General features: G+C 37.3%; 1 protein-coding gene across 2 annotated transcripts in view; it reads right to left on the bottom strand.

Annotated features, from left to right (window-relative positions):
• Nucleotides 1-21,653, bottom strand: part of ZFYVE9 (zinc finger FYVE-type containing 9) — a 39,458-nt gene extending 17,805 nt beyond the window's left edge. The window contains exons 1-8 of one of the 2 annotated variants that reach the window (XM_010174988.2): nucleotides 21,584-21,653; nucleotides 18,711-20,791; nucleotides 13,101-13,200; nucleotides 9,210-9,383; nucleotides 8,708-8,877; nucleotides 7,840-7,963; nucleotides 5,988-6,110; nucleotides 4,012-4,167 (exon numbers count right to left, since the gene is read on the bottom strand). In XM_010174988.2, coding sequence (XP_010173290.1) covers nucleotides 4,012-4,167; nucleotides 5,988-6,110; nucleotides 7,840-7,963; nucleotides 8,708-8,877; nucleotides 9,210-9,383; nucleotides 13,101-13,200; nucleotides 18,711-20,791; nucleotides 21,584-21,653 — 2,998 coding nt within the window. The remainder of the gene's footprint in view (nucleotides 1-4,011; nucleotides 4,168-5,987; nucleotides 6,111-7,839; nucleotides 7,964-8,707; nucleotides 8,878-9,209; nucleotides 9,384-13,100; nucleotides 13,201-18,710; nucleotides 20,792-21,583) is intronic. The other variant, XM_010174989.2, reaches the window with a different exon arrangement.
• Between the last annotated feature and the right edge of the window lie 5,713 nt (nucleotides 21,654-27,366).

The following is a 27,366-nucleotide window of genomic DNA, read 5'->3' as shown; positions in this document are numbered from 1 at the left end:
TTTGGTGAATCCCAGGTCTCAGGAAGACACACATATGTGGCTTGGGGAAGTCAGCTGCATCTGTCCAGCCTCATTCCACTGACATCAGTAAAAACCAAGAACTGCCAAGTACCAAACACCATGCCAGCAGCATCCCCAAAACCCAAGCATCCCAGTTCCGTAGCAAGAGATGCAGAGCAATATTCACCTGGCAAAAATCTTGCCAGGTGGATTTTCTTCAAGAGCAAATGAGCACGTACTCTGGAAAAGCAATACAAACCCAGTCACTACCACACCAAGAGCCACAAAGACGCACAGAAGAGACAAAATCATGAATGTAACTTGATGGGACAACACATCTACAGCAGATGCCAACATCGAGAAAACACACGGGAGACTCAACATTCAAAGTTCTGACCATGCTCAGCATCTTTTTATTGAAACACATCAGCACGTAACCTGGAAATAATTTAACTCATATTGGCAAGGGACATAATACTTCACTTAACTATCACTGGGAGCAGCAGTTACCAGCATCCAAAGCTTCCTCAAACTAGTCTGTGGCAGTCTTCCAAACAATCACTCTCACATCTTATACAATGTTTGATTCTGTATCCATCTTTCCATACTACAGTTGCAGGGGTGTATTATTCACTCAGTTAACCTGTTCTCCATTCAGAACATCTACATGGGCTTCTTAATAGATCTACTCTGTATCAGCCACCACCTGATTTAAGTAAAACCAGGCTGGGTAAAAAATACACAAAACTGACTGGGACAGATTCACCCTCACCCGGAATATCCCCAAAACCAGGGCGATCACAAAGCCATTTCAAGCAGTTGCCAGATTTGCATTTTCACTACAAAAGCAACAGTAGCACTTATTGTATTCCACCAAAGAGTTGATGCACCAGGGCATATCTGGCAGCTCCCGATTAACACATCCAACTGCTTCAAAGTACCCATTCAGACGGACAGTTCTCATTTTTCCATTCACTAGACCTCCTGCCAGGCTTATAGCCAACAGACAAGGATAATCATGGGATTACTACCACAACAGTACAACTACTACAACCACAACAGAAATCATTAGCTTTCAATTTCAAAACAAGACAAGCAACACAGCAGGGAGCTTGTTGACAGAGGGGCCAGAGGAAAAATAAAGTGATGGAAACTCCACAGCAATAAATACTTGCCTTAATTAACAAATTTATAATTTATTATAACTCAGATGCATACAACCTATAGTGAAAAATGCCATTTTTCCTTCAAAATCTCTTTGTTGCTTTACAATTATAAAGTCCCACCACCAGACCATGAGGTTGGGGTTGAGGACTTGCCGTAATGACACTAACGAAGGTTCAGGGCGGTGCTGCACCAGACTGACCTCTTACCCACGCTGAAACAGGAGATGAATCTGAAGGACAAACTGCAAAGCGTTGAGTGTACAGATTAAGTGCTCCTGCCTGCAGGTCTGAGCCCTGGGCTCTGCTGCCACGACTTGCCCGTGCTAGAAGCACGCTCTGCAAACTGCTGACAGCAATACCTAGCACAGAGGACAGGAGTTGGCCTCAAGAAACAAAGTTATCCTCGGAGGGAAGCAGAAACATCTGGGAAGAGGCACAAATACCTACAAACTTGTGCTTCTCGGCTTGAACGCAGAATTCAAACTTGAGCAAGCAGGGCTAGTAAATAAATGTGATTCATGAAAAAATAAATCACTATAGATATGGACTTTAATTAAATAAACGAAAGGGGAATGCTGTATTTTTCAGCTGAAAACAAAACCAGGAAACCCAAAATAACTCCAAAACAAAATCAACATCACTAAAAGTATTTCTTGTTTCCATTCCAATAAAAAAAATATTATGTGTCATTTTATGACTGTTTTTAAGAAAACATTTACTAAAGAAGATAAATAAAAACCACCCACAGAATTTCAGCTTCCTGCTGGCAAAATAAATTTAAACCAATACATTATATAATGAAAAAATGAAACTGTGAGGCAGGGTTTTAAATAGTCTCTAACTTCTAATGGGAATTCTCGTTTACTCTAAATGTTTATAATCTAATCACCAGGAGAGGTGCAGTACCTCTGAAATGAACAATTTTGGAAGTGTGGCTCCACCTGCAACAGCAAACCACTTCCGAAGGATTATAGCCACCAAACTGAAACCCCTACAGCATCGTATCCTGTCCCTCTGGCTGAATAATGTTTAAAACAGACAGAGCTGCAAATATGCTAATATATAATTCTCCCTCCCAAACACGCGTGACTTGGAAAGAAAAGAAGATGGATATTGAGAAAGTGCATTATAGAATGCTATGGGAATTTATCAAGGTGCTATGTTCCACACAAACTTCAGTGTGGTTTCGTATCATCCAGCACCTCAATGTGTCTGTCAACTTCTACTGCACGTCTGAAATACAAAACACAGCGAATCCTACTGAAAGAACATTACACAGTGGAATTCTTAAACAGTGAAATTTGGTTTCTGATTGAGAACTGTACAATAGTAAGCAGCTCTTTCCACTAGTGCAATTGTAGGATATCAAATTACTACCACTAGAGCACTAAAAAAAGAATTCCAAATACATTATGTAGGAGTTATAAATTATGTATTCCTGTAGTGTAATTACACAGAACTTCATTGCAATATACACACCAAGCTGGATTTATATCTGCAGTATATATATATATATATATATGGATTTATATCTGCAGTGTGTGTGTATATATATATATATGCAAACATACACACACACATGCACACAATTTTTCATATCTCTTTCACTCTGAGTAACACCACAATTAGCAGATAAAGCATTGCAAATGAAGTGAGGTTTGGAAAGGTATTTGGTTTCGGTGTGCATGAGATCCATTTTGATATGTGATAATAGTACATTCAGAACCTGACAACCTCTCTGGACAAGGTGACCTTTGTTGTATCAAGACATTTTAGAAAACAAAGATCTTTTGCAATGCCTTTGGAATGACTGAATCCAACAATTTAATGAAATTATGAAAATGATACACAGAACCCTTCATAAATGTATTTTCAGTATATAACTTTAATGTGATCCAATTTTACCTCTGGAAAATAAGTTTTATTTTCTAATCAGTGGAACCAAATACTTGCCTTTTTCCTTAAGCAATAATTTTTGAATTCTGAAGCCCAACAATAGCTAAAAGTCGGAGCCTATTTACTTAGCAAATGTAAAATGTGTAAAGGCTTACACAATACAGTCTTGCAATTAAAATACTAAAAATCAAAATTAAATTTCTGCGATGCCCTGCAGTTTGTTACAGGTACACACATACATACATACTTGTATGACTTTGTAATACGGATAGTATTTCCATAACGTGGCAATAGACACACACACTGTGGGAATTAAATTTCTGAACTACCTGGCCTGGGGATATTTAACATACTACCCACAGGGAATCTCAAAATTTTCTTTCTCTATCTTTAAAAAAGCTACCCTGACTTCAAGCTGAAAAAAAAATGAGAAGCAACGTCATTAGTGTACCCCTGAGCCCTGCTGAGTGTCCTACTACACTTACTGCTAAATTAAGTCCAGTACTAATTTCAGATATGTTAGCTGTATTCAAATTCTTACCCCAGCACCAAGCAGAAGCAGCCAGAGCAGCCAGTCAGCAATGGCTGCTGAACACAAGGCTGTCACAGGCAGAGTCCTCCTGCTCCATTGCTGGAGTAGTCTATGCACGGCCTTTATAGCCCAAACTTTTTTGATCTGCTGGCAACCAGAGGAAGGCTGGAAAATCTTTGGAGCAGTTCCCCAGGTTACCAGTACCTCATTACAACTATACAACTTTTATTTGGTGACATGAATATAACACTGGATACTAATAACCAATAACAACTCAGCCCCCTATCAGATTTGATCCTTATTCTCTTTTCATATTCTTTTATAAAAAAAATAGCCATTTGCTAAGTGACAAAAATGTGAGTATCTAACCCAATATGATCATCTACCAAAACCGTTTTTAACAGAGAGCATTCCTACCTGCTAAGGCATCCCGGTAAAGTTGCACAAAATGGTTAAAAATATCCTTAGGCAAACACTTCTCATCAGGCAAACACTGCAAGAGAATGACTATCTCTGACTGTCCCACTGCATGCATGCCTTTTGTAGTGAAACACCAGCACTTCCTGTTCACATCTGCAGAGAGGAAAACATGTATCAGAACAGAAGATCAGAATTTCAGAAAATATGCCTAAATTTCACTACAGGAAAACGGCTCTTTCCATCAGTTTTAGTGCATGTTGTGATATGTGTCATACAGACAAACTAGGTTCTAAATTTGTTACCTTGCAAGCAAGCACACACCCAAAACAAAAGCTGTTCAGTAATTCCCAATTTACAGCTAAAGAAGAGCCAGAGCACTAATCCCAGTCAGATCCTGGGATTAACACCGCAGAACAGACTTTCAGTGGTTTCTGTATCCAAATTAAAGGAGATTATTTAAATGGGAATGAAGGAACCTGGGAAAAGGCCAGGCTGTTGGCTGTGCATACCAAGATGCTGACAGCTAAACCAGTTGCAGACAGTGAAATATATCTCTTAAGATGGATAGTTGGATGTCAGGTGTTTTCATGAGACATCACTGTGTTGTTCTGCCTCACATGAATGTTAATGATGACACACGCTCTAAGCTCCACAATTCATTTGTTGAGAATACTAAGTTATTGAAATAAACTCTTTGGTCTAATGTGTTGTCCTGGTTTCAGCTGGGACAGAGTTAATTTTCTTCCTAGTTGCTGGTACAGTGCTGAATTTTGAATTCAGTATGAGAATAAAGTTGATAACACACACATCAGTTAGTTGTTGCTAAGTAGTGCTTATCCTAAATCAAGGATTTTTCAGTTTCCCATGCTCTGCAAGCAAGCAGGTGCACAAGAAGCTGGGAGGAAGCATGGCCAGGACAGCTGACCCAAACTGATCAAAGAGATATTCCATACCACAGGGCATCATGCTCAGTATATAAACTGGGGACAGTTGGCCAGGAGGGGCCAATTGCTGCGGGAGGACTGGCTGGGCATCTGTCAGCAGGTGGTGAGTAATTGCACTGTGCATCACTTGGGGTTTTTTTCTTGGATTTTATTTCTCTCTTTTTGTTATCTTTCTTTTCATTACTATTATTACTATTTTTATTTTATTTTATTTCAATTATTAAACTGTTCTTATCTCAACCCATTAATTTGGTTTCTTTTTCCCTATTCTCCTCCCTATCCCCCTGGGTAAGCAGCTGTGTTGTGCTTAGTTGCTAGCTGGGGTTAAACTACAATATATGTATGTATAGATATGCATGCTAATGACATTTTCATACATATGTAAAAAATTGTACTGCTATCTACCCAGATGCTGAAAGGTTTATAAATAACATCTTAATTTATTGTATGGACTTTTCACAGAACCAAAAGATTTCACTGCAAACCTGTCCTCAGTTTCTTAAATAACGTTTTCTTGTCCAGCAGAGATCAACTGAGGTACTAATAAGAGAAGCCATCTCTGTGCCTCCCCATTCATTCCTCCCTCCCTCAGCACATGTACACACACACACATGCACACAAATGCACAGTATAGAAAAGGACAGAATGGAACCTGTGAATTACTATGGGATCCTATCTGCTTTTTCCAGAATGGGATGACAGAGAAATGAGTTAAGCAACCAAAGGCAGAACAAGTGATAAAATACCTTTACCTACCAAGCTGGACAGGAGACACTGATCTCCAAACCTGAGACTGGAGGCTCTATCAGTCTAGTTTATATTTTCAATATGAAATTACCTGTGTTGATGTCTAAAGCACTAGAAAAGAGCCTTTTGTAATTTAACTTAATATGGCTAAGTACAAAGTTTTCAATCCATGCACATCTTAAGAGACTAACCTACCAAGTGAAAAGGCTGCTGTTCCCGCTAACAATATATATAACATTTCCCCTCTCATACCACAAGACTTATTTAATCATAAAAACTTACAATTTACTATTTTTACCATGGACAGCAAATTAGCATTTAAAACAAATACAAGAGGGTCAGGGCCACCATCCTCCAGCTGCTGCATGACAGAGATCTGAGAAGGTCTCTCTTCTACAGCATAGTCTATGAAAGAAACAAATCAACACACAATGAAGTCCTTAACTTACTGTTAGATTTCTATATTATAATCAAATAACCCCAAATCTCAGGCTTTTTGGGTTTTTGACCTTTTAAAAAAAATTATTTAAGTATCGCTGGCTTGACTGATTGTTTCCTAGGCTGGTATTTTCAAACTTCAATAGCATTTACGTGCATAACCCCTGTACATCCCTTAGAAAAGTGCAGCTTGTTTTATAAATCAATTTTTTTTTTGTATCAACTGGAGGAGAAAATGGAAATCAAATTGAGAAATGTGTCAGCATGTCAACTGAAATCTCAGATGACAAAGAAGTTAACAATTGGTATTTATAACACAGTAAAGCACAAGAACATCAGTCCTGGACTACACACACCAACACATGGTCTCTCCCTATGTCACATAACTTACACTTTCTGGGCATTAGCTACTAGGAAAATAACAAAGGGGGGAACACGATATAAAACAACATTTTTTATAAAACATAGCAAGTCTTAACCCAGTGTAAAATGAATCCCAACATGAAACTTCAAAGATGTCTACATGCAGAGGCCCTCTATGATTAGACCTAGATGATTAGCAAATTAGAATTTTTCATCCATGCGATTATAATTTACTCTGCATTTAAGTTTTAACAAAAAATAATTACGCTAATGAAAAAATATTTTGAAAGAAATGTGTTAACTTTCTAGCTAAAATTATCGAGAAAGAAAGGTAATTTTGCTTTCTAGTGTGAAAAATGTTTTTGAAATCTTTTTAAATAGAATTAGAATATCAGAAGTAAAATGCTGCAAAGAAAACCCAGTATGTGACAGCATATGTAACAAAACCAACTTAGCATACAAAATACGATTTATGTGAGGTTATCTATATAAAAGCTGAAAAGTATACTGTGGTTTCACTCCTTTTCTGTGGAAGAGACAGAATAATCAGGCACCCCCATGAACAGCTAACACAGGATGGAACAGATTTGTTTTGAAAGTAAATGCTGATCACATTTTGGTTTTGACACCATCCCGCAATAAAAGGTTACTTCCATCTTAACACTAGAAATACACTGTATCAGTAAAATATTTCCTAGAAATCAAAAAATCAGATGAAAAAATAAGTTAATCCCAGGAATGTATTAAAGCATGTCATGCATCAGATTGTGGAAAGCATTTGTCAGATAAACAAATATATACATTTTTAACCTTTTCAAAATTAGTTTTTAATTTTCTGAATCCTCCTCCATTTGGATACTCTGGGAGGGGACAGCACAATTACTGAAAGCTTCACTGCGGGCCAAGATGCGCAACAGTGCTGTTGAATGCAGTGCTCGGAGATGCCTCAGACAGAGTGGATGTTCCAAGAGAATTTCAGAGAAGGGAAGCATGAATATTCATAAGGCTAATTAAAATGTATCTCTGTGTGAAACATTCCCCATAGTCCGATTAGTGAAGAAATTAGCACATATTTCTGGACTGAAGTTAATTTTCTTTTTGCATTGTGTTTTACTTCTTACAGTAATCTCACTGCAAGATGGGGTTCTTCCTGGATGCTAATAAGGACCAACGGTGCGAGTAAGTGTCACAACATTCAGCCACGGGTACTTACTGTGAATTTCTTCAAATACTCAGCATATTGCCAGCATCTTATTTTTAAATTAAGTACAGTAAATATTAGGTTAATTGCAACTGGTAAGCATGCAAGCTAGATGCCAAAGTATACTCTCACCTCCTTTTACTCCAGTGGAGATGAGAATTGGAGGAAGACCATCTTCAGGAATTAGATTCATTGCACTGCCAACAGGACTGCCAACCTGAGTGATATTTCCCGAGAATACAGAAACGTTATCAGTCTACAGGAAGCAAACAACAAGAAAGGACAACATTACAAAAGTAATAATAATAAAAATGTAAGAGCTGGCTGACTAGATTACTAGATGTAGGTGAAGAACTCTGTCTGCTGGAGACCCAGAAGCACCAAGTAATCTGGCTCTTTAACAACAGATGATCATGAGATGACTCCTGTATGTGAACCATTACTAAAAAGTCTGCTTAGACAGAGACTGCACCTCCCTTCTCTAGCACCACACATACCTATTTCTTTACAAAGTCTAAATGCACCTATGCCCATCTGAACTTGTTGCTAAGTTTCAGTTCCACTCACATGGGGTATGGTGGATTTAACATTGTTAGATTATATCTGCACTTTCCTGCATACATCATTTTATGAGAAGTGTCAAACAAAGCATTTTTCTCCTTCATGCTATGACAATCTTATTGTTTCAAACTCTTCACTGACCATGACTCAACTTTTTTAAAACATGCATTACACAAATATCCTTCATACACAGGCTGTACAGCCAAACACTTGGAAGCCATCTAGCACACAGACTTACAACATTGCTTAGTGCTCTGCCCCATAATAGTTCATTTCAGTTCAAAATATACAGTTGTTTCAGCACTCTACAAACATTAAAATAAATGAGGACACTTGCTATACAACATACTAAGACAAGCCTCAAGAGATTTCCTAGGTAAGTCTTAGAACCAAAGCAAGCATGGTATTTTTAGCACTGAATAGCACAACACTTCCTTACTTCTGCCGATAAAGTGTTGTTGGTCACGGGCTTTGATGGATCATGCGACACTGCTAAGGTTCCTGTGGAAGTTGTCCCAGCCACTGTCAGTTTTGCTGCATCAGCAACTTCTCCATTGGGTAATATCCCATCAGCAAACCAAACACGCCTTTGTTCTCTAGGTTGAGCCACTAGAGAGAACATTGAAAAATAGGATTTAAGATCTCCCAGCAACATTGACTGGAAAATTTGAGTACAGAAGAGCAAAATGGAAAAAAATAATCCATAGAGAAACGTGGACTGGAAGGGACTTAATACATCACCTAGTGCATTCCCTATGGCAGCACCACGTACAAACACATCTGCTGAGAATAGTTTACTTGTCCTTAAAAACCTGATGACCCTATCAAGGGCTGGAATATCACAACTGGCATTAGCTAGGGTATTTGGAATGGATGAAGTGCAGATATTCTTTCCAAATTCTTACCACAGGTAAACTGAAAGAAAAAATAAATACTCTTACCTTCTGCTCCAGGATGCTTTAAAACTCCCACAGGTACCATGACAGTGGGAGGCGGAGAGCTCAGGGCACCCGAGGCCTGAGCCTGCTGCAAAGGAGGGATAGTAGAACAGTATTCAGGATTGTTAGGGTTAGGACTCTGGCTTGAGGCACTCATCATGTTCTCCCAGGCTTGAGCTAAAGCAAACAAAGAATAAGAAACATGAACACAGAGAAAGGTATCTAACACTCCAAAACACTGTGTTAAGTTCTAAGCTACAGTAGGTATGGACCCTGACACCTTCCAAAGACTATATCTCTTCCTTGATTAAAAAGCCCAGGAGACTGTAATTAAGCAAGGAAATCCATAGCAAGAGGAGAAACAGCACTGCTCCTGTGAAATAAAAACATCGGTTCACAGAGAAATATTTACCTGAAAATTATAACAATACACTTTGACCTGAATGATGCTTAGTTTCTCATGCTTCATTTTGTTTTCCCTTCAAAGATTTAACTGAAAACACTCAATTCTTATATATATGTGTATTCATCACACTGTATGGACAGATGGATATTCCTATTACAAATGTTTTATAACCTACAGCACACTTGAGCAGATTTATCTTTTGTATATGAGAAAAAGCATCTTGCATTTCTTTATATCCAGGGCAGATCAGTACAGATCAAGAACTTCTATTCTTACCTATATTAAAAAACTTACGCTATTAATTCTGAAGGCATGACTTGTGCCTTAATTCAACTGCCCAAACAAAAACACATAAAACTTCTTTGTCAACAACATCCATCACAAGGAAATCTCTCCTCTAGCTAGTGAAACAGACTGTATCTCCACAGTACTGCTTTTTTTTCATCTGTAAGGAAGGCTTGTAGCTATGGAAGGTACCAGAAAATTAATATGTGTGCCTGCACCTTCAATCATACTAGTGTGTTACAAATAAATGCATTCCTCTAGTCAGGCATAAACATCATGCCACCTAAACTCTCAGAGCAGCTATAAAGCCTGAATAAATTGTGTACATCTTTGGGTTCCTTTGGCTATGAATTGTCAGAAAACCAAGGTGAAAATAACAAGACCAAAAAAACCCAAATATAACCCAGCAGAACATAAACCCCTCCTGCTTCCTCCCATCAACCTGCAAAACCAAAAGGGTGAAATGCCTGCCAATGGAAAAGGTATTGACATTTCCATTTGAGACAATTAATTAAATTGAAGTATTTTTTTAACAGCAATTCTGTATTCATTTAGAGTACAGGTCCTGAAAGAAGGAAGTGTTAAAATGCACAATGAAAAGTTACATCTCTAGGATCCCTTTATTAGAAAAGTCATAGCATGGTAAAAGAACATTTTTAAAGCCCTCTCTAAATCAAGCAAAGTGCCAACTCAGCATATCTACCAATTGAAAATACAGTAAAAATAGAATTGGAAACTTATTAAACATATAGCCTGGCCATGGAAAAGTGCCAAAAACATACAGCCCTTCCCCCCACACCTCAGTGAAACACAAACCAGATATCGAGCAACCAAAGGAAATAACTACTTTAAAAGTGCAATTCCTACCCCCGGTTCCAAGACTGTGCAAAGATTAATGCTTAACCTGCTGCACTGAGTGGAAAAAAAACCCAAACTGTACCAACAAAGAAACTGCAAGGAGCAGGAGGGATCAGATAAGATCAGGCTACAGGTTAACTAACCAGTAACCAAAAGCATCATCACAAAGCACTGCAGCAGGGACAGAAAGAGGTAGCCCCAGGGCAAGTGCCCCTAAGTATGCAGGCAGCTCCCTCCCTATAATAAACCAAGCAGTGGTGTCAGTGATCGCTGCCATTAATGTGCATCCATCCTGGCAACAGGACAGAAAGGCTTTTAAAAGGAAATCATTATAATATGATCAATTTTATTGTGCCTTTTTACAAGAACACTTCTGGTTTCAACTGAAATATTTTCAGATTCGTCCCTTCCCCCAGATGAAAACAAATCCTACTCACCACCAAAAGGAGCCAGCTGTCTTTTGCCAGGTGTATGTGTAATTCCTTGTTCTTGTACACCTTGAAATGTGTTAATTCCTCCACTTCAAAATATAGTATTTTAGCACCCCTTCAACGTCATCAGGACTCAGTTTTTAATTTCTAGATACTACAACCTACAATTTCCTGTCACCTTACACATTTGTCCTACAGTAAAGAATTATTAATAATTAAAACCTACTACTGCACACTGATTAATCTTTAATCTTTTTGAAACAGAAAAAAAATTATTCCTGTTTAATAACAAAAGCTGTCTACTTATTTTGGATGCTCAAGACTAAGCACTCCGTTACTTTCAACTGAATCTGCATAATACCGAACTTCTTTGGAGAAAAAATAATGCTATGAGCTTCTAGTTGCTCGACAAATTAACAGAACTTTCTGAAAACAGCAGCCCAAATAATCTACTATACAGTAACATGAAAAGATACCATCACAATTACCTTGTCTGAATGCTGATGTAAAACAGAATTTTCCTAACTATTTCTTGGCTAAAACTACAACAGCAATATTTTATCAAAGTCTCCAAAGTTTACCTAAACTTTTGCAGCAATAGAGATTTCATTATAACTGTCTAATAATTATCAGGATAGTTAGTTACCCTAATGGTTAAAAGTTTGCATTTAGAACTTTAATTTTCTCTGACTTCTCATTCTATCTATACATGTTTGAGTGCACCTGTCAGACCTTCCTCTACAATTGAAGTAACTTCTGTCATCAAACTGGAGTTATCCAGACACATATTTATACCTTGAGATCAAGTCACCCATTCACCTTTCCATTAATAAACCAGAGTGCCTGAAACTTCTCATGATGAGACAGGTTTTCTCATTATTTAAGCACTCACATTGATCCTCTCTCAACCTAATCCGATTTTTCTACCTTCTCAGTTCAAGATATAAAAATTGAATATTGAATCTTTCAGCAACAGCTGTCTCAGTGTCATGGACATAAGTCAACTGGATAACATACTCACTCAAAGGTTAACTGCCAGTGCAGGAAGTTCTAGGAATTTTTAGAGACCTCAAGGTATAGTGGGAAGAATACTCTGTGTTTGCCCATATTTTTAGCACATACATGAAGTGTTAATACTATAAAGGATAAAATACAAAATAGATTCCACAGCCCTTTGGTCAAAACCAAACAGTCTTTCCTTACACCAAGCAGAGGTAATATAACTTCTTGTTTGTTCTACTTGTTACCTTCACAACTACTTGTGACCTCTTTCATATGTCTCATGTTCACAGCAGGCTTTTAGCCACAGCACCATCCTGGGTTTGACAGACTCTCCAGTAATGTGCCCAAAGCAATAATCCAAACTCAGTTTTCCAAATTTGTGGACAGATTTTTATGCAAAACCTCCTACTTCAGCACCAAGCAGTTAAGGAGGAAGAAGAGTTGGATTAATTTGTGGATAAATACTACTCTCCCAATTTCCTATTCTGCATAATCTAGAAGAGGTACAACTGCATTGCTCTCCTCTTTGGCAACACATACAAAAGTGTTACAGGTTATCTACTTAGGCATCAAAGGACAGACAGTAGGCTCCTAAATTAAAAACAAAAACCCAAAGAAACCATAAAAAAATCACAGTTTCTGCAATCCTGGTGTAGCACTAACAAATGAAAGCTTTCAAACTCATTGCAACCTTACCAGTTTTTGCCTTTTGTTAATTGTGTTTAGTTTAGGAATCCCCACTCTCCACAGGGATTCTACACTGATCTCTCAAGGGTCTTTGCTCTTTTAGAATACTTACCCATACAAGTACAGTATTTTGATTCTGTTTTTTTTTTTAAAAAAAAACCAGCATCACTGCAGCTCAACACAAAGCAAGTGAAGTGCTGCATCTCAGATTCTCTTTCCACTTACCATTCATTAGTACTGAATGGCAGATTACACACACTCTAGCTTCCTTTCGATCCATGTACAGCAACTTGCACTTCAGGCTACAACATGCTGCGCAAAAAACCTGGAACCAAAGGGGAAACAACTTAAGTGTTGTTCAAAAATATCTGATGAACTGATGAATTCAGACAATATCTGTAAAGCTCTAGACATGCAAAATAAGTAGGTAAATTATCAGTATTTTCCCATTAAAGCCATAGTGACTAATACCTGCCCAGGGCGTCTTTCCTACTAATCCTGATGAAGCAGTATTATGTGGACACACAAATGCACGTTGTCCTGATACTGCACTGTGGTGTTATTTTAAAATATGTTTGGCATAAATGGCAATGGGTTAATAAATTCCTACTGCTTTACAATCACTAATAGAATTAACAATTTGGGAATTAATGTCAGTTTTAGAAAAAGCATGAGTACTTTCTAGGATCGACTATGTTTAAATGCACAAGTTTTCTATACATAGAGATTGCTACGGCAGAGAATAATACAAACAGGTCATTTTTATTTCCAGCAGTGTAATTCATCAATATTAGCAACTCTAGCTATCTAATCTCATCATATATTACATGCTATTCCTCAGTTGAGACTTAAATGAACAGTGATTTAAGTGTTCAACATCTAAAACAAGACATTTAAAAAAGCTGAATGACATCGGTACTACAAGAAAATCTTGCTCCATTTATACATATAAAAAAAACCTCGCTCATATTTACATGATTACAAACACTACAGCATCACAACACCAGAGAGAAATCAGGAACTGCATTTTACGCACACTGGCTGCTAAGGGGGGACCCGGTGCAAAATCCCCGGGAGGACAACCTGCTGCGGAGATGCAGTTGCATTGCTAGTGCTTCTCACCTGAACCAGCTCTAACAACTCCCCAAACAGTCCTGGGCAGGAAACAGTCTTGAGGCTTCCTCCAGATAAGCAAAACCATAAAACATGAGCATGGCTTGTGCATCAAAACAAACACTTGCATGCAGATCTAATCCTACAACAGCAATTGCAATCTCAAAATCCTGCAGAACAGACAAATCAGGATGCCCTAATGATTTCTTATTTGTTTTAAACAATAATAATTTATTCATTTTAAAAAACAGTATTTCCTCAGGGTTATTGTTCAAGTGATGTGAAGATACTTATAAATACTCATTTTATGCAAAAAGGTAAACGTCACACTCAGGAAATCTAGAAACAGCACCAGCTACCTAACAAATGAGTTCAGATATCAAGAGAGAATTTCAGGTTTTAATTATAGGTGGATATTATATCTACAATTCACTTTGCATTATTATGATCTGTAATACTTTCTTAATCCAAAAAAATATTCCATCACCACTTCAGCAGTAGTATTTCTGTAATATAGACAAGAAACTACATAGGATTCTCATATAAAAATATATGTAAGCCTAAATAGATTTCAACCAAGTTAAAGATTACACCAAATTACGACCACTTTGCAGCCTGTTACCTTTGCAGTCTTTTAGTGGCAAGGGTTTAAAATAAATCCATATAAAATAACTCTGAGTTCACCACGAGAGCTGAAAACTGAATGTGAAGAAAGAGCTCACCCTGTCTCATTCCAACCAGTTTTAACATTCCTAATTATGTCAACTTAAATGTTTCAAAAACAAATGTAAGTGTGTACACACTGGCATTTTCATGCAAAAATAAAAACAACTCTTTTGCATATGTTAAAATCTTTTTTTTTTAAGAAAAAAGCTATTGTACTTTAAAAGACTGATTTCTGCATTTACACTTGAACCCAATTTGCAAGCATTCTAGGGAATATTAATAACAACATCACAGTATATTTTAGAGACATTTGACATAATTTCAGTTCTCTGGGATAAACTTCCAGTCAGAAGTTCAGTATTGAACATGGAAAAATCAATGTCTTCAACAATAAATGAAGGACCAACACAAATTAATATCTCATTTAGGACCCTTTATCAAACCACACATTGTGCATTCAGTAAAGCTCCCAAATGCAACCACCTAAATATTAGAAGAGAAAACAGAAGCAATAACAGAACATCAACATCTCCTCTCTTAGGCTGCATCAGCTTTCTAACCGTAGTAAATGCAGAGGAAGAACACAACCCAGCGCAACCGACAATTCAGTCCTGTTATTAACAATCACCAAGTCATTATCTCAGCATATCATGCTATAAGAAAATAACACAGAGGTGTCATAGCAGTGTTTATGTTACTAAGGGTTTCAGGTTCATGAGAGCTGTTAAAGCCTTAGTTGCCAGGGGCTTTGGTGACTTTTTAATATTTTAATAGGAAAGTATAGTTTTGGTTGTCAGTAAAAAGATGACATACAAATTTTCTGGTTTTCCTATCAAGGATGATTGTTCCATCTGACAATACAAAATACACAGATACATAGGATAAAATGTAGGAATGTGTTCACACACATTCTTCAAGCTCTTAATTCAAAATTTACTGTAAGTGTATTACTTTCTACCACTCCTCTGACATTCATATCTTCCATTCATTTTGCCATTATTATTCTGAAATTAAAAACTGAGACAGACTTCCCAGGTGCCACTCAACTATTTTTAAATGCAATTTTAATTCCCAGATGAAACAGATACATTCACCCCTATTATAATCATTTGTCCTGATGCTAATAAAGCTTAAAAAGAAACTGTTGTGATAAAGCTTGTGTTCAAAAATATTTAGTCCCATTATTTCCCCTAGAAACAATTAATTGTAAGAGCTGAAGGGACCGTCTCCCCAGTTCTTCAGGTGAGACTCATACATGTAATAGAAACAGTGGATGTGTCACTGTGATTCAGTAGTTACCTACACCACAGGCACATGGTCGTAGAATCACAGACTGGTTTGGGTTGGAAGGGACCTTAAAGATCACCCAGTTCCAACCCCCCTGCCACCAGCAGGGACACCTTCCACTAGACCAGGTTGTTCAAAGCCTCATCCAACCTGGCCTTAAACACTTCCAGGGAGGAGCAGCCACACCTTCTCTGGGCAACCTGGGCCAGTGTCTCACCATCCTCACAGGAAAGAATTTCTTCCTAATGTCTAATCTAAACCTCCCCTCTTCCAGTTTAAAGCCATCACCCCTTGTTATGAGTTGCTCTGGGGATGGTCATCTGAAGCAGAAAGCAAGAGTAGAAAGCAGAGAACAGCAATGTCTCAAGCCACTACAGCTTGATTCATCAGAGCTTGCCCATCAAAGCCTTCAGTCTCTTTTCTCCCGGAATCATTACAGGAATTAAGTGTTGTAAAGCAATTTGCAGTAAGTGCTAAGTATTATTTGACTTTTAATGATTCTTAGCATTTATTAATGAGTGGTTGGGTTTTTTTGTTTGTTTTTTTTTTTTTTAAGAGAAAAAAACACAGGAAGGCATGAAAAAACAGAATTTTCTACCACATCTTTTGACTGCACGGGGGCAAATTTGGCCCAGATAACATTAGCCAACAAAAGCTTCTAGAGGATTATTGTAAGAACATTCTGACAATATTAAATACTAATACATGATGTATTTTTCACATCTGAAAAACAAGTTTGTCTACAGAGCAGGGGAGCTTTTGTTTTACCCATTCGACACATATCATCCAAAACAATGCTGGTTGTTCTTCTCAAGGTTTGTCTTCAGTAGTTTCAGGTTTTTTTTTAAAAAAAGAAAAAAAAACCCAAACCCCACACTACATTTTTTGGCCTTGCTCTATCTGGGCATGTTTTATCCATTTTGTTTACAGATATTTTCATTTTCTGCTTCTCATTTGTGCAATTCAGGGCTTCAAGTCATTACAGGGAAGCAATGAAATCCAAACAATGAACAAAGTAAGTAGAACACATTACTGTAAATGAAAATTGTAGTCATATTTGTTAAACTAATAAAAACCAAAAGCATGACCTAAATAACTGACAGCTAATACCTCAGAGCTAAAATGCTAAATATTCTTTTAACTCATATGCCTTACTGATTCTCCTTAACTGCAGTGAGAAAGAGACTGAGCCCTTTGATATTAACCAAAAGGTACACAAATGTAGGCATGTGCCTCATGTGATGTTTATTGATCGCCTGCGGTTACTACCTCCACATCAGGAATTCTACTGCAACCAGCCCACAAGAGGATGGGCAGAAGCAAGCAACTGGAAGGCCTGGACCAGTGCACAAAGAAAATCTCCTTAGCTTTCAAAAGGGTCCTGGGAAAGATGCCTCAAAATCAAATTTGAGTAAAATCTACTTATGTGGGAAGAGACTGAGTGCTACGCATTTTTGATTACTAAAGGGGCAAATGGGTTTTCTGCTAGGCTGCTTCCAGAAACAGGTGGCATAAGGGTTTGAGCTTTCCAGATATATGTCACTGTGAGGGTGGTCAGACACTGGAACAGGTTGCCCAAGGAAGTTGTAGATGCCCCCTCCCTGGAAGTGTTTAAGGCCAGGCTGGATGAGGCTTTGAGCAACCTGATCTAGTGGAAGGTGTCCCTGCTGATGGCAGGGGGGTTGGGACTGGATGAGCTTTAAGGTCCCTTCCAACCCAAACCATTCTATGATTCTATATTTGCTTTTTTTAGGTCCTTTATTCAGGTCATTCCTTGCACTCTTCTGGTAGCAAAAGATATCACCCATAGCAGTCAGGAGGTGTTTCAATCCACTTAGAAACCTTTGGATAAGGCCTAAATGAACCAAAGTTACTTTTACTCTAGTTTTTAGTGAGTTTTAATATTTCTTTTAATCTTAAAAATATTCATTACAAGAACGTTAGTTTACTGCTTTTGAATCATCATATTTTTTCTTAAGTTCCTACTTCCCATGTGCCACTGATTTGTATTTCAGGAACAAGATACTTGGAAATACTTTACAACCTAATTATTTACCATAAACTTGCCACATAAGAATTTGTGTTGACCCATATGGCAGATATATAAAACTTCCAAAAAAGAAGTCACCAGTAAAAGATTTCTTACACAACACGAAATTATACAGAAATTATGTTTTAGTTGTCTTCATTACAAAATTTCTCACCGTGTGTACATATATCAGGTTACAGATAATTTACTATATTTTTTGCAGGAGCTAATGTATATTCTTTAAAATGATGCAAGCAATATGTGAAAAATTAGTAAAGAAGACTTAAAAGAACAGAGTTGATCAGCTATCTAAACCAGTAGGTATGTTATCAATTCAACAGCACACTTCCAATTCCCATCAATATGCTTCAGTGTCTTTAATGGGATTACTGATGCAGTAATTTCTGAAAACTAGTTTCTTGCACTTAGCCATTTTATAGCAGTTCTACACGAATCCAATGATGTTGATTATTGCAATCAACAAATACACTGCTCATACAAGCTAATAATTCTTTCAGTTATAAATAACAATTAGTTATTTTCTATTAGAACCTTGAATAGATTAGAGCTTAGAAACTCCTTTTTTTCCTTCACAAATCAAACACAGCTTTTTAGGAAGAGATGTAACAGGTAAACAGAGCCAGTGGCTTAGGAAGTCCTCTGATTTGATTTTATGTGGTATCGGGGGGGGAAAAAAAAAGGGGGTAAGCTTTGAGCTTACTCACAAAATACGAACTTACCTTCCCACAAGCTCTGCAATGATGCCTTCTTTTGGTGAATGTAAATCTGGCCTCACATTTCATACAGTTTGGTGCTTGAGAATCTGGAACCCAAACTGGAGCCACCTCACCCAAAGTCGTAAAAGGCTTTCTGGCTGGAGCTCCAAACTGACCAGCTCTGAGATCATTATCTGGACTATCTGGGGCTGTTGCAAGGCACGGACTAGTAGAGACTCCAGATTCATACTCTTCCAAATGTTCCCCGTTACTATCAGTAACAGAAGCATTTAAAGATGTTTCACCAGGAAACGCGTCTGCTGTATCCCCTAATTGTGTCTTACCAAAGACATTTTTGTTTTTACTATTACCTCCACAATTTGGGGGAACAAGATCATTTTGTAAGTGGTCCGATAATGGCTTCGGAATCTGCAGTTTAAGATTCGTAGGTTGTTTAGGTCTTGCACCACCAAAAGGAACACTGATAGATTGCAGATTAGTCACTGGTTTTGGTGAAGTTTGCCCTTGCATGGATGAAACCTGACTACAAAGATTATGTAAATAATTTTTCTTTATGTGGTCACCTGTGCTGTTTAAAATAAGACCGCTCCCTTCTAAGGTCTCATTTCCTCTCTGTTCATAAACATTAGCGTAACATTCTGACTTGCTCTCCTCTATCTCCTTTTCCTCTGTTACCGAGTCTTCCTTGGAGGGTAAAGTCTTTGGAACATGAGCAACAACTGGGTTCTGCATTCCATAGGAATCACAACCATTAGACAGAGAGCTTGCTGCTGATGTAGCCATCACATCAGAGAGACTGGACCCTTCAAGCTCATCTATACCAGTTCCTTTTAAGTCTATGCCTGCCTCCATCATCCCATCTCCACCTTCTTTACTATTACTACATGCCTCATCAGGCTGTTTCGTCTGCAAAAGTCTTTCATTCTCTCCCAGAGTTTGCTTATTATTCATCTCATTCAACTTAGTCAGTTCCCAATTAGTCATCTCCTGAGATTCAGGGCAACACTCTGCCATGCTGAGCAATTCTGTTGTGCCAAGATTTTTATCACATTCAATGACTTCGCTTTCAGTGGCACTAACATCCTCAGGGGCAAAATGTTCTGTAACACGTTCCTTGCAATTGCTACTTCCAGTCACGTTAGGTTGACAAGTTTCAGTGAGCCCAGAGAGCCTAGACTGTAACTGTTGGGTTCTTTCCTGTTCTACGATTAAGCTTCCATTACTAGAACCAGAAGAAGACTTTTTAGCTTCTAGATCCGTTCTCTGAGGAATGGCTTTACTAGCAAAATTTTCAACTGATATACAGTTTTCTTGCATTTTAGCGGTACCATCGGCCGGTCTCTGCAAGAGAGTCACTGCATTAATCCCTGCAGTTGTAGCTTCTGAAAACAGTGAATCTTTACTCATATTAAAACCATCCTTTAAGCGAGAGGAGGGGCATGCAACGGTGAGGCTTTCAGAAGAAGCATTAATCAAATGACTGATAGAGTCATCTTCAGTGCACAGCCTATGTACTTGCTTTTCTGTATCTGTGTCTTTTTCTGTGGATCCATTTACAGTAACGCTAAACTGATCACTCTGTCGGTTTTCATTATCCAGTGTAAAGCTAATAGTGTCCATTAGGGATTGACTGTTGTAATTTTTACAATCCAGCAAATCGCCACTTTGTAGTGTTCTTCTGTCACAGTTATGCATGACTGCCACCACTAATACATTTTTCTCCTCTGGCAAGCAAGCTATATTTCCACATTTCTTTTCTCCTGTTTCCACAGTGTTACACTGATCATCCCGATTATTATTTCTTTTAATCAATTGATCGTCGGCTGTTGCCTGATCATCAATCCACATGGCTGGGGCCTCTGGGCTTATGCTAAAATCCTTTCCATTAGCACAGTGATCCTCTCCTCCTGTTGGTGTAGTCACTGAATGAGACAAGGAGAAAGACTTTAATCTCTGTTGACATTCACTAGGAGTTGTAGTTTCATTCACATTGGCCACGGTTGGGTTAAATGACAGACGACAAGAAGGCGGATCTAGAATCTGATTCCACTTTGCACCCAATAGTGTAGGTGAAACAGCGGCATCTGAAAAAGTGTTTAAATAAGAGAACTTACTGCCTATTAAGGCTACAGGTTCTGTTAACTCTGTTGCATTAGAGTGCCTCCAAATATAAATGTAGGTATGTTCAAAAATGGGCACAACAGTAAACCACATCTGCCATAACTAACATCCCTGATCAACCATTAGTAGTGTAATCACATAATGTTTCTGGAACTCAAGAATTTTAGAGCTACACCAATTAGTATCAGGTTGAATTTACACAAGCAACTTTAAACGACTGATTCATATACTTTAGACAGCTACAAAATGCCTCGAAAGATTACCGCTCCCATAAAACGTTCAACTTCCCTGACAGAAAAGAATAACAATTAGACTAAGCAAAAAAATTAATACTTCATATATTATAAGTTTCATTATATGATTTATGTGACAAAATAAAACATTTCTATGCTTGAGTATCCCAAAACTGCAAAAGATGCTTAAAATAAGTTTTGCCTAATTTGTTTAAACTAAATGATTAAAATCTTGCCACTGAGATTAAGCTTTACAAAACCTTTCTTTAAAAAGTATATGGAAGATTTTCTATTAAAAGAGTGAGAAATTGTTAAAAAGTAAAAAAGATTAATGGAAACCGAAGAGAATATTATCAACAAATACCGAAGACACCATGCAAAATTAACAGATGTTTTCTGCAAATTCTGAGATTAACTTGCAACTCAAAACCAAAAAGGGTATCACAGATCTCTCCCTCTTCAATGGTTTTCTCTGTAGAATACATCTAACGTGTAGCTACAATCTTGTTGAAAATGACTCACCTTCGTTTTGCTCAAATTCATCTAAAACCTTATCGAGGTTATATGCCTCTGCTTGGAAATAGTTCTCCATTTGTCAGGGAAAGACCACCAGATTCTTGTCTGAACCTGCTAGAGAACACATTACAATCAGATATTTAACCTTCAGTCAGCAATGTACATATTGCCCTGATTTAAGGGGAAAAGATGTCCTTTGTAAATCAAATTTTACATACATTACATGAATAAATCAGAAGTATTTTCCAGGAATAAAAATTATTTGTGTGCTTAAACTTCCTCAATTCAGATGAACAACCTCCTCAAACTTGCTTTGGATTTTATTACCTCCAGTCTCCCACATTGTCTAGCCATCAGGATCACCATAATGGTTAAGAGCAAAACTGCTCCAACACCAGTCAGAAAATAAGTCTAGAGATCTGAAGATCCATCTTTCAGTTATGTACTACCACTGATTAGTTCATGTGGCTTTGAACAAGTAGTTTAAACTCCCTGTGCTTCTGATTTTTTAATGGATACTAGGCTAGCAGTATTCTCTGTCACTCCTCATTTCCCAGAGATGCTTCAAAGATTCATACTTGTAAAAGTCATTAAAGGACTTAATGGGTGTTACTTGAATTGTGCAAGCTCTTAAAATGACTGCTTTAATAATCCTTGTTTCCCTGAAAGGCAGGCACTGGAAAGCTAGCAAAATGCACAGAAGTAAACAGCGTCATCAAAAGATAATACCCTCAGGCTGGAAAGGAAGATGACATGGGAAAATGAAAAAAAAAAACAACCAAAAAAATCCCCAAACCCCACCAAATCAAACCCTAAGTCCTTACATAACTTCCTACAACTTCACATAATAAATAACATTTTCACCCCGACAGTAGGAATATGGTTGTCTTGCTACCAAAGGCTGGTAGCAACAAGACACTCTGATTCATTTTTTAATAATTCACTACCAGCGAATAAATTTTCACTGAGAAACGTGTGCCATAACCTCTGTACCATAAAGAGAGACCTTGATTTGATCTGTTCTCTAAACATCATCTAAAACTGCCTTATTCTCTTCAGAGTTGGCTTTCGATGTTGTGAAATAAGAAAACGGAGAAGGAGAGGGCGAGAACCTTGTTTTGCAGTAAGAAACAGTGTTAGACCCGACAGCTATACTCAGCTCAATTCAAAACCTGCTCTTTTACACTATAGATACAACAGACACAAGACACACGTCAGAGGACGTTTCAAATTTAAAATTATACTTTAATATTACTCTCATAGTATCTGGATTTGAGGAAAACATCAACCAGTTTTATTTCAATTACTACAACATTAAAAAAGCTTTGTGTTTACTGCGGGCAACATCTGTGATGAGGTTATTGGTACAAAAAGATCAGGCATTAAAATACCACAAAAGGCAGAGTTCAAGTTTTTGAAGTTGACTTCAAATTTGACAGTTGCTGTTTTTAAAAGATGATCATGTAACAACATAAATACATTGCTACTTAATATAATCAGATTAAATTTTGTTTAAAGATATAGACAAAAAGTCAGTTTTAAAGAAAATGAGTGTAACTGCAACTTAGAAATTTCAGTAAGCATCACTCAAAAAAAGTCCATTTTGCAAAGAAATTCAGAGATAAACTGGACTTGTCACCTTACAAACTCCCAGATTTGTCCCCTGTTCTGGGATTTTAGATTAACTCCTGCAAGGAAAACAGATGATTGGCCATATCATGTACTGTACACAGATGCACAGATTATAACATAAGCAATGGAGAAGCTGGCCACCTGGATCAAAGGTTGCACTCCAGAAGCCTAAAAATGCCCCACATTTTCCATTCTCTACCAAAAGCCATGTTCTGACCTCTAACTGTGACAAAGTACTCTTTGAACCCTTAGATACCTACTGTAAGGTCTTCCTGAGCTGTCCAACCTGCCCTCCAAGTCACTGTATTAACAAAATTTCATACCTGAAACAATCACATTTACTGCACACATGTCAAGTAAACCAAAATAATTTTAAAAAGCAGATGCCCATCCTTAGACATACAAATACTAAATTCATTCAAACTGCATTCAAACTGTGAGAGTTTGGAGGTTCACTTGCACCTTTCCTTCCACCTCATTTCAACTCCTTAATAGGAAGCATCTTTACCAGCCAGTAAATACCAAATATTGAAAAGTTAATTAGAATCTGTCACAATTAATATTTCACTTGATTTTTTTTTCCCATTCAGAGTTCTAAACATCAACCAAAATTAACTCACTATAGTAAAACTGTTTTGTATGAGATTCTATACAATTTCACATCCATTTATAATGTATTTAATTTACATTATAATTATAACATTCCAGTCTAGCAAACAACTGATGAAGGTGTGAATAATTATTCTTAGGCAAAGTCCTGCTACTAAGGTAAATGATGCAAAGAGTATCTGCCAGAGAAGCACTGCAAGACTGAAAGGTGTCACAGAACATTTTTAATGTTGTTACACAGAGTTAAAACTGTGATGCTGTCTGAAGCCACGACACTCAAGATTTCCACGCACTTTCATAGTGAAAAAGGGCATCCAGTCAAGGCACTTCCCAGGACATAAACGCAAACTCTGCACTTTGGGTGGCCCCAAAGAAACAGGCTGCAAACATTGATTGTTTTCGTTTTGTTTTGTTTATTTTAGAGAAGATAATGATTACTGTCAAGCAAGCTGATGGGGAAGGAATGCTATAGTGATTATACAGTTGCTGAATAAATGTTTTTAAGTAACTCTTTGGATGACTGCATTTTGATTCTGTGTAACTTTCAGATGTTTAGAAAATTTCAGACCTAATAATTCATACAACTTCCAAACCTGAATGAAAGCCTGATAAGATTACTTCAGAACTAAATCAAATTTATGCACATTGAAGTAGAATATAAGGCGCATTTGCCCCTAACATTTCCTAAATTTAGTCCTATGTTAGCTGGTTCTGAATTGTCATACAAATCAGGAACAAGATATGCCTAACCAAAGAAAGCAGTGTTAGAAGTTCATCATAAATATAATAACTTTTATCAACTTTAGTCATGGTTTGGCTTTTAACAGCCACTCTACATGAGTTCTTATTGTCTATGCAAGTAGCTATTTCTCAGAAAAGGTCAGCTGCAAATTTTCAGGTCTATCATATTATAACTATTATTATTATTATTAAGAACATAACAACCCCCCAAGCTTTTCCAGAATTTTCTGTCCAAGGGCAAAACACACTGCCAAACCCACAGAAGTCCTTACTGCCCTCTTCCTGACAGAAAAGGACGATGAGTACTAATGTTCCTAACAGATATTCGCAATGCTTCTTGACCAACACATTGACAGCAACTCATACTTTTGCCAGTTTAAGATCTAACACTTCAGCTCTGCATAGCCAGCAACTCAAGATCAAAAGAGAAATCAAAAAATGCTCTAACACAGCATGTTATAATACTCAGATAGCTGTTCTCCCCATAGTTTAGAATTTAATTTTATTTTGAATATTTTAATGAAATATCCCACATCAATAAAAACAAACATATTCCTTTACAGATCTTTGGAAACTTTGACTGTAACTCACAGGTACCGCTATAAAAGTTTGGAACAGTTTTAGAATTATTCTAGTCCCAAATTTCCTCCAAGTAAAAAGGTTGAAATTACATTTTTAAAAGATCCTTGATAGTTGTAAAACCCTCTAGTATTGCTTGACTATTCCAAGCCATGGCATGGAGAGAAGCTGATGAGCAAACAAACAACTCAAACTCTGGAAAAGTGAGGATAAAAACATGAGCAAAACAGAAAGAAATTTCAATGACAATTTTAGCAGTATGTTACCAAAAATGAGACACTTCCTAAATCAGTATATATTGGGATAAACAATATGAAGAAGAGGATATTGTGCCAGTGCAAGGAAAAGTAGACATAAATCACCAATCCAGTGAAAAGCATAGGAGGATTTTTAAAAAATACAGTCCTCCATGCAAAGACTTGGCAGAAAAGACTAATTATATTAAAATAATAATAATTAAATAACATTTTTTTATTATTATTCTGTATTTAAAAAAAAAAGACTACAATGGCGACCATCCACCACTTGTTACCCATTGCAGACTCATCTCCTGTATTTCATGGCAAAAAGCTAATGGAAACATTCAGCCTGTCAATCAGATTATTTTCAAGCTCCTGTTGGATCACAGCTCACGCATAATTCAGAAACTCTGTGTTTTACTTCTCAATTCCTTCATACAACAGCATGGCCTTATCATCATCTTGATCTCTAAAACTTAAGAGCTTATGTTTATCAAGCTTACATGTTCTGCTCTCCCCTAATGTCTAAATACAAAGGTGCCTGCACCAGAATGGCTGTGTCACACGTATCCAGAATTACTGCCCTAGTCATCACAGCATTTAGACACAAGACAAGCTTTAATTGATTAGTGGAGAGGGAAGGAGACAGAAGTAAAGGACAGAAAAACCTTCCTTAAAATTAGATGGCATTCTGAACAAGCTTAACCTTGGAGACTGCCTCTCAAGACAGCTCAGATATCCCCCATGCCAGCTTCTTCTCGGGAAATGAACTGTACAAAGAGATAGGCCTTGTGCTACAGCTGCAGAGCAGCAAGACTCACATTTGTTTTGGTCTCTGTGATAAGAAATTATGTAACCCATGATCTTCTGCACTGCACATCCTAAATTACCCTCATGATTTTTTCACCACTGGAACTGACAGCCTTAAGTATTTCAAATTTTCTTGACTCTTAACAGTGGGTGACATATTAAAATTCTATAATAAAAAATGCACCGTATATTTAATATCAACATACAATTATTAGCCTCATAGCAAAGGCCTAAAAATCAGAGAGTATGTAAAGAATCAGAATAAGATCTCAGGACTTTCTATCTTGCTGTCCTGGGTAGACTATTCTTTCAATATGAAACTGTGAACATACACATTTCAGTAAATTCTTACTAAACAAAATACTCAAGTAGTTTATTACAGTTCTCAGAAAAAAATATATATGAAAGACTCCTAAGATGAAAGTCCCAGGGGACATGATCAAACTGAAACCAAACATTGCTCGTTCATCCTGATAAAAATCAGACGTCCAGAAAATGTCATTTTCCCATAGCACGACAACATGGAATTACATATCAACTGGACAAATAAATTTATTAGATCTAGTGATCCTGAAGAGTCCTTTCAACCCCAAGAAACAATGGCCAAGATCTCTTTAGTGATCTTCATATCATTTTCCCCTGGGAGGAAGAAGTCAAACACCTTTGCTGTAACGAACAGCTTGTTCAGAGAGTTCAGCAATAGCTGTATTTTTAACTGGTGAGATCTGCTACAGCACAGACTGAGGAAGAAAGACTTTGCCCACTTCCCCCCTCCCCCAAACAAAATAAGACATATCTTGGCTCTAAAACAAGGCAATTACTCTCAATAAAAATCAAAACAACAAAATGCTGAAAATACTTCATCATCTTCTATATAAGCTATATATCCATATACAAAGGTGTATGTATAAATACATATCCATAAGCATACACAAAAATACATGCATTTCAAGTACATACCCCTGAATCATTATATTCTACAGCAGAACTTGCCTCTTACCTTTTTTTCTTATACATATGTTAAGAAACGAATGACCCTGTGCCTACTCATGATGACTGCAGCACAACCAGCCAGTTCTGCTGAATCAGTGTGTTCTACTTGATCCTAGAAAGAAAATATAAACATGTATTTTATGATTGGTAATTCTGCCACAAACCATGTTTTTTCAACAGATGACT

This window comes from Antrostomus carolinensis, unplaced genomic scaffold, assembly GCF_000700745.2.
Source record: "Antrostomus carolinensis isolate BGI_N321 unplaced genomic scaffold, ASM70074v2 scaffold24749, whole genome shotgun sequence".
Classification (NCBI taxonomy): Eukaryota; Metazoa; Chordata; class Aves; order Caprimulgiformes; family Caprimulgidae; genus Antrostomus; species Antrostomus carolinensis.
Note: the sequence above shows the minus strand (reverse complement) of the source record. Positions and strands in the feature narration are given on the sequence as shown.